This window comes from Charadrius vociferus, unplaced genomic scaffold (genome assembly GCF_000708025.1).
Source record: "Charadrius vociferus isolate BGI_N301 unplaced genomic scaffold, ASM70802v2 scaffold2550, whole genome shotgun sequence".
In the NCBI taxonomy this organism is placed as follows: domain Eukaryota; kingdom Metazoa; phylum Chordata; class Aves; order Charadriiformes; family Charadriidae; genus Charadrius; species Charadrius vociferus.
This window is the reverse complement of record NW_009646383.1, coordinates 99,998-100,551: the sequence shown is the minus strand read 5'-3', so window position 1 is coordinate 100,551 and position 554 is coordinate 99,998. Positions and strand designations below refer to the sequence as shown.

The window sequence follows — 554 nt, the reverse complement described above, 5'->3', positions numbered from 1 at the left end:
GGCTGGCTTTTGTTTGCTGTGGGCTGCCAGGCAAATTGTTGTTTTAATCTGCCGAGAGCTCTGAAACGCATCAGTCTCGTCCATTTACTTAATAAGGCGCAGCTCTTTGTTTGCCGGCGCCGCCGTGTGTCGTGGCGTGCGGGGACCAAGCACTGTCGGGGTCCCGCATTCACGCAGCGGTGTGTTGTAGATGGAGAACAGTCGAGTGTCTCCACTGCTCGTGCCGCTGGCGAGGGGGGCTGCGCCGGGGGTGCCCGCACCTCGTGCCACTGCGTCACCTCTTTGAGGCCGAGTCCCTCCTGGTGTTCTCTCCCTCTGCTTCACTGCACCCCGGGGGGGACAGAGCCCCCCGATGTCACAGCAGTGCACGCCAGCACGCCGCAGATGCGCCCGGTGATTTTGCTCTTCGTGCCATGCTCAGAATATGAATATCGTGGCCTAAAGGATCGCAGGTGGACACAAACGCTTGTGCCGTGAGCGTGATGCTGCGGCACCGGGGAGCGGCCGTGCTGCCCACCCTGACCCTCTCCGCTCTGCAGCCGCCGGACCGGTGG

The 554-nt window shown here is 62.6% G+C and overlaps 1 protein-coding gene across 1 annotated transcript in view; it reads left to right on the top strand.

Moving 5' to 3' along the window:
* Positions 1–482: 482 nt before the first annotated feature.
* The window catches only part of LRP1 (low density lipoprotein receptor-related protein 1), a gene marked incomplete at its 3' end in the record, with an annotated part of 90,949 nt that continues 90,877 nt past the window's right edge, over positions 483–554 (top strand). Inside the window, 1 exon segment of the mRNA XM_009894377.1 lies at positions 483–550. Within this exon segment, the coding sequence (XP_009892679.1) occupies positions 483–550 (68 nt within the window).